Source organism: Atta colombica, unplaced genomic scaffold (genome assembly GCF_001594045.1).
Source record: "Atta colombica isolate Treedump-2 unplaced genomic scaffold, Acol1.0 scaffold125, whole genome shotgun sequence".
In the NCBI taxonomy this organism is placed as follows: domain Eukaryota; kingdom Metazoa; phylum Arthropoda; class Insecta; order Hymenoptera; family Formicidae; genus Atta; species Atta colombica.
In genome coordinates, this window is record NW_017259212.1 from 2,590,205 (window position 1) to 2,597,877 (window position 7,673).

The 7,673-nt window shown below is 35.1% G+C and overlaps 1 protein-coding gene across 1 annotated transcript in view; it reads left to right on the plus strand.

Annotated features, from left to right (window-relative positions):
• LOC108694818 (transcription factor collier) overlaps positions 1 to 7,673 on the plus strand; it is an 84,136-nt gene that overhangs the window by 12,137 nt on the left and 64,326 nt on the right. The window contains exon 3 of the mRNA XM_018204492.1: positions 2,779 to 2,842. Within this exon, the coding sequence (XP_018059981.1) occupies positions 2,779 to 2,842 (64 nt within the window). The remainder of the gene's footprint in view (positions 1 to 2,778; positions 2,843 to 7,673) is intronic.

Genomic DNA, 7,673 nt, shown 5'->3' on the forward strand with positions numbered 1-7,673 from the left:
CACTCCATCAATCTATGGCATGCCTGATAAGAGAAAATAACTAATGCCTTTTCAATATTACATGTAACACGATAAAATAATTCAATCGTATTCTATTTTAATCTGACTATAATAATAATTTTGTTATAAAATATTTCGTTATATGAAACTTTAGATCCAAGATTGTATATTTATTTCTTGGCAGCTACTAATGGCATCTTATTTTGCATCTAACATATTTAAGTTTTATATTTAAATGCATATTTAAGTTTCACGTAACATAAACTTTGAATTCCACTTAATTCAAGATTAAAAAATTTAGTTAAATCAAGTTTTATTCATAATGCACAAGTTGTTTAATTATTCACATTGCAATGAATATTAGGTTCATCTCATTTCGCATCTCTCCATATCTTTCTCTCCTTTTCTTTTCATGAATCTAACATTCCGTTTAGTTTCGCTCTCATTTCTCTCTCATCCTCCTATCCTGACCTTATAATACGCACATAATTCACGTTGTCGGAACAGTTGCATCGCGTGGCCTCCCTATTAATTAGGGTCATGTACCGCGGATATGCATCAACCCCGTGTCGAGTTTGTACCTCAATCCACGCATTTCCTCCTCTGACCCACTGCAAATCTTAATTGAATTTCTTGTATTCTATTAGAAATATGTAATATAAAAATTTTTGCACGTTTCATGTTGCTAATCTTTAATTCAGTTCTAAAAAATAAACAATTTTAATAAATTACCTACAAATTATATCAAAATACAAATAGAAATATGAGAGATATATTATAGATTAAAATTCTATTAGAAGTATTGATAATTATTCAGATGTTCAGTTGATAATATTTTAGAATTGAGCCATAAAAGTCCCAATAATGTATTTCATTTTCTTTCGTCCGGAATAAAAAATATATATAGAGTTTGCGCGTAAGTGATGTTAAAACGATCACTTATCGCAGAGATGGCGACATAGAGAAGTAGCGAATTGAGTCTTACTGAACTCGATACGCCATAATATGACGTTACATTTGTACGCATTACTCCCAGAAATGGACGCTCTAGGTAATACATAGCATTTCTCTATTTCGTCCACTTTTTGTTGATGTTTAATTAAAAAGTAGTCAGAGCAGACGAAGAGAGAAAGAGAGAGAGAGGGAGAGAGAGAGAGAGAGAGAGAGAGAGAGAGAGAGAGAGAGAGAGAGAGAGAGCTCGACCTATCCGCGTATATATCTGATTAACGTCCATCGTGCGCCGGACGAATTTAGAGATTAATGGTCGCGACGAACGCCGACGACAGGAGAGAGCTTAATGCGTACGCTCGGACCACGCGCGCGACGGAAAAAAGGGAAGAAAGACGTCGCCGATCAGACGCCGATCGGCGAAGCAGGACCGATTATCCGATGAAGCGAACGCGGATATGGATGGAAGGAGTTATTCCGTTAGAAAAATGATCACTTCCCGTTCATTCGCGGAGAAATCTTGCGATGGATTTATGCGGTTTTCTTATCCGCGTCGACTATTCCCGTGCTTAAGCTGATAAGCTATAATCTTGATATCTTCTGAGGAACTCGTACTCATCGAAATGAAGCCGAGACAGTCAGACTTAAGAAATAAGAGAATTTAAAAGTATGAGATTGTCACGACAAACGTAAAATGGAAAAGTGAATATATATGTTTTGTCTTTTCCAATTTATATAAATTTTATTATTTATTACTTTATAAAAAGTATTATATATTTTTTATTACATACACAAGATAACAAATTATTATATAAAATGAGATAACTTTGACTGAAATTTAAAAAAATGTCTAAATAGCATGCATTTCAAATACATATGATGTCTTCAAGGCATTTTTAAGACACTTTTTATATTCCAATTTTGACATTCTTATTGTCTAAGCATTATTAAAACATGGATCAAAATTATTTTAATTTTAGACCAAAATTATCCTATTTTACGGTACTTAAAAATTATTATCCTTATATATAACTTTTATTATTATTTGTAATTAGTTAATTGAAATTTATTTTCACCGCAGTTAAGTAATTCGGTCAAATATAATCTTACATTAAGAATCTCTGTTCTATTGTAACATCTGTCGAATGTACCCGGCCGTGAAATCGCAGCTATCATTACGTTAATTAATTAATCGTGAAACTATATAAAATACAGAAAATTAACTTACAATTAATCTACTAAGATAATTGCAAATAATCATATAACATCATTTGCATATGCGATAGAATAACAAAATGAACCAATGAAGTTTTGCCACATCTTCGCGCGTAATTACGTTAATTTGACGTAAAATCGATCGGACTACCAACGTTTATCCTCGAGTCAAAAGGCCGTATTATACAACTAAAAGTCGTGGTTGTGGGACGGAGAGGGCGGTCGTGGGTGTACCACCAACCATGATATTCCGGGGGTAGGTAGTTGAAAATGCATTACCGTGGTCGCGGCATATGGCACGGTGCACGCATGACTCGTCAACGGGGCAGGATGATAATTATGCATCGCACGCCATACGTAATGGCATGGCTCTTACCGGCGCATCAAGAAATTAATAATTAGCGTGAGGTGGAGCAGACCGGGCACACACAGGCGTTGCGTCACGGTGCACTTAATTAAAATAGAATGGAACTCGAAGAACGCGCGAGACTGCATTTGAATAGTTAGATTTTTTAAACGATAGAAATTGTAGATAATTTGATTAATATGATTGATTTAAAATGAAATATATCCATTGTGATAAAAAATATATAGATATTATGTCTATTTTTCCAGGAGTCTGAAGGCCAAAAGACGAATAATGGTATTCAGTACAGTCTACATCTGCTCTATTCTAATGGTAAGTAACATTTAATCTCTTTTTCAACATTGGTATCCCGCTAAAACTGCCGAAAGTGCCGATTTAATAATTGCCTATTTTTGTTTTTTATTTAGCGGAAAGTTATTTTGTATCGTTAGAATTATTTGTTTTATATTCACATCCTCTTTCAATATTTTATACTATGTATCTAATACAAAATCAAGACAATTGTATGTTATCTAATATAAAAAAAAAAGAAAAAAAATTGAAATAAGTAATGGATCCAAAATGATACCAGTGGCAACTCTGGTGCTAAGAAATTATCGATTACTTAAATTTAAGAGTAAGTTTTAATTGTTAGCTAATTCTAGTTGATTTGTTTAGTCATTTGTTTTTACATGTATTTAGTTATTTTATAACTAACTTCTTATAACTATTTATGCTAAATATTAGATGTAATAAAAAGAAATCCATTATTTTTGCATGAAATTGAATGGAAAAATAATGGATTTCTTTTTACTACACCTAATATTAAACATATCTATTTCGATGAAATTATGTGCGTGCGCATGTATATGAGTATTACCAATTACATTCACAAGGTGATCGGATAGAGCCTCGAATCGATCTGTATTAGTAGTCGCATAGTGGGACACGTAATAGCTCCATTCGCAGCGATGATGACGAGCCATCGACATTCCACATGGACACCCGGTCTCTTAAGACCGCTAAAAAGCTCAGGGACTTTCGAGACCCGGGCGCAACAGAGACATATTTTACGTCGGTGACCCAGGCATGACAAAAAGGTCCATCTTAAAGAAACGCACGAATATGTGCGCACGGACGAAGCGCAAAGAGAGACGAGGAAAGACGGGAAAAGAGAGCAGAAGAAGCAAACATTATGAAGGTGGTCCAACCAGCAGACATCAAAAACGTGCTCGCATTATGAACACATTAAAAAGCCACAAGGCGCTGTACACAGGCTTCCGGCCCAATAGTTTTTCATTCCATATACGCCAAGAGTAACGTCAACAAACCGCGGTCACTTTATCCCTTGTCTTGACCATCGTTTTTCCATCCTCGCTATGAAACCACCCCTTTCCTTCTGTCTCCTATGCCTTTTCCATCCTCCTTTTTTCCAAGATTCTTACTATAGTGTTTCCCTCCATCTCCATTGCCGGGATCCGATCAATCAATGCAAGATTTTTGCGTTGACTGGCTTGACTGAGAGACCGCGCTCCCATCTATGGGCACTAAAACGTGTCGCCAACATCGCGAACAAGAAGCAACTAACTGTTGCAAACTAAAGAATACCAAGGCGCACCTTTCGGACCGTCAGCCAAGTTTTTCATCTCTCTCGCGTCTTCTTTCGCCATATTCTGGTTTTCTGTCTCAATATCTTCGTCCACTCTACGAGAGAATACATGCTAAATGCTTCATAAATCGTATTTACCAATAGTAAACAGTATATGAGTATACTTGACTATACTTTGCATCATCGGTTATTGACTTAATTTTGTGAGCCTTTATTCAGTCATCGCTATTCTCTTGTAACGTTGACATGTGTTAGTCCGATCATCTCGTTTGTTATGCGATTGACTCTTTTTAAGAATGTTACTGATCATTGGACACATGTTTATAACATTTTCATACTTTGTGACTTCTCCGGTGAGTTTTATTTTAATTGACGTTTATATAAATAGTCTAGATTGTTCTCTATTTTTTCATATTATGATCATTATTCATATTATTTTTCATAGATCCATAGAAAATTTTAACATTCAGTCGAGCAGCTGATTGAAAACAATTTTCGTCGATTAACATACAATCCATCGGAGATGTATGTGGTTAACTTATTTATGTTTATTTTTATTTTTACTTGATTTTTATTGTTTCATTTTTACTGCGAGTTGCGACTGCGATTATAATAAATTTGAAGATGACTCGATCAAGAAACCGAAACATATAATTTTTAATTTTTATTATAAGACATTTTATATGTTATATCATCAAAAATTTTTACATTAATGATATCGAGAATAAGTATTAGAAAATTGACGTGTATTTATTAAAGTTTTACTGTTTTTGACTCTTATATACTCTTTAATTAATTTTATTTTTATCAGAATATATGCTACTTGTGTCCTTGTCTCTCCTTATCGTCATGTAATTTTATTCATACTTTCTCTTGAACGCAATATCGTTGTATCGCAGTATCATTCGTGTTGCTGGTGACTTTGCGTATCAGAATTCTGATCGTACGTTTGGACATGTAACAGACTTATCTGATGAAACAAGAAAATTGAGAGAATATTCGAATTTGATAAATCGTACTCCAAATTTAACTGAGAAACGCACATTTTCTTTTGAAATTTGACTTCGTGAGATTTTAATGTTATTTCCCTTAACAAAATTAAAATATATTTAACTTACATACACTTGCAAATTAATTAATTAAATTTATATTTAAGAAATAAAAATTTGTCAAATAAGAACCGTATCTATATGGCAAAAGAGACAGTCAACTTAATTGAACGTTAAGATATAATTATACCATTGACACAAGAAAAATTTTGAAAAGCATTACTCTCTAAGAAAAAGTATTTGCAATTATTGAACATGAGAATATAACAAGAGTTTATACATTGTCGCACACGAGTGTTACACCGCTAGTTATGTACCCTTTAGAGTCGGTACATCAGCACGACTCTGATTTATGCGCCGTAGATCGGACTGTCGTGTCGTATCGCCGTTTATAAAAGTTTCATGCACGAAATACTTTGCCGCGCGCTCGCGCGTGCGCGACCTGTTATGCCCTGGAGACAAATTGGTGCACGTTGCTCCGTCTCTCCAAGCCCACCGTTATACTAGCAGATCCACATCAGGTGTTCCTGTACACGTCGTGGCGTCACCAATCGCTCGACCAGGCAATAAATCTGTAATTAAATAATAAATAAGGAGCGTTCTCTTCCTGCCATTCGAGTGACGACGGACTCTCGCCCATATCGGGCCCTACTCCTTTTTGTCATCGCTCATTCCTCCAGCATCTTCGCGTGCTCCGTTTTCTCTTCATCTTCTTTCTACTTCTCTCCACCTTCCTCGCCAACATCAGCTACCCTTTTCTTGCACGCTTCTCGAGCCATTCGTCGCACACATACGCGATAAGGAAAATATATGATACATACATGCTCGATAAAATAGAGACGAAGACAAAATACATGAGGCTGTAGAGCCGACGGAATATCGCAGTGCATAATAAAAGCGCCGCTGATCAAGGATCGCTGATCAGAGCGATAGAATGAGAGTAGTGTCGACTTTTTCGAGATCATTTTTGTCCCTTTCGAACCTGGTCGCCTAGTTATGCTAATACTCGCCGACCTAGACTTATTTGCCTCTGCTCAGCGGGACATGGCACGCGAGTCTTCTTTCTTATTCAGCATGTTCTTCATGTCTTCCCTTTATCGTCGTCGCTTTGAATTGCGAAGAGCCGCACCGCCGGCGATAAGGTTGACGCGCGGCATTCCGCACGCTCATAATTACATTCCACATCCCTTAACCGATACAAGATGAATCGATTTAAAAAGAAAGAATTCTTTTTCTCTTTTTTCTACTTTTAATATTAACTTCGTTATAGTTTTTTAGGAATTTAATAATATCTGTAATTAAATATTAATATCTGTAATTAAATATTAAAGCGATGAATGACTTTGCATGACATTAATTATAGTAAAGAGAAATATTAGTTTTCTTTTTTAATTTTTTTACTGTAAGCAACATTATTTTATGATTAGAATATGGGTGAGATTTTATAACTTAATTTAAATTTACATGTATTTGAATTTTCATATGCAGCTTTTTATAATCAAAAAGCATAAATGTTTTATGAATTCTTAAGAAATATTATGAGTCATCATTTCACTGACAATGAAATCTTTTTATTGCAATTCACATTATGAATATCAAAAAGAATGGAATACATTTTACTATTATTTTCGTGTTGGATCATTACTGATTAGAACTTTTGTAACAGAGAAAACCAGATACTCTGGCAGAAGCTCATAACAGTTATTCGGTCAGTTTAGCGTCGACCCGTATTTACAAATCCTGACATGGCTACGGATACGGTAAACCGGTCGACTGCGTACGTAACTTCCGGTAAAGCCGCGACGGTTTCTCGAGGTAATTTGTGAGCTAGTTTCGAGCAGAGTATCGTAATCCGCAATAACGTTATGCGGCGTGAGCCCGGGCCTGGGCGCCCGCCGGGTCTGGGAGTCTTATGTCGGGATTACTTGGCTTACTGGGCACGCGAAGCCGGAAGCCACGGGGGTGTCTGTCCGAAATACACCCCAGGATTACCCGATGCTCCCCCAGGAAGGAAGGAACAGTTTCGAAAACTTGCAAACGCCGAGATGTGCACGGCGAACTGTGCTCATGATTCTGATAGGACACAGTAATAATGCATGCCGATATGTCACGAGTAATTGCCATAATATCTTTTTCGTAATATCTTTTTCTTTTTGAAGCAAGTCTACATTGAAAGAACAACTTTGCTCAAGTATCTAAAAATATTTAATTAGATATGGAAAATAATTTTGTTAAATCATTAAAATAATTATATAAGACGCTCAAGAGAGTTGCTAAAATTATATCAACCTTTGTACAATATTGCTTATTGTGCTTGAGCCTCCTACATAATAATTTTAATAGTCAAAATAAAATAATTTTCAGATTTATATCAAATTAACTTAACTTAACTTTTTTTAAATATTTTAGTAAAACTCGCCTTTTCATGTATCTTCTGATAATTATAACTAAAATATATAATATATAATAAAACTGAAGAAATAAAACAATTTAGACTTTTTTTAAT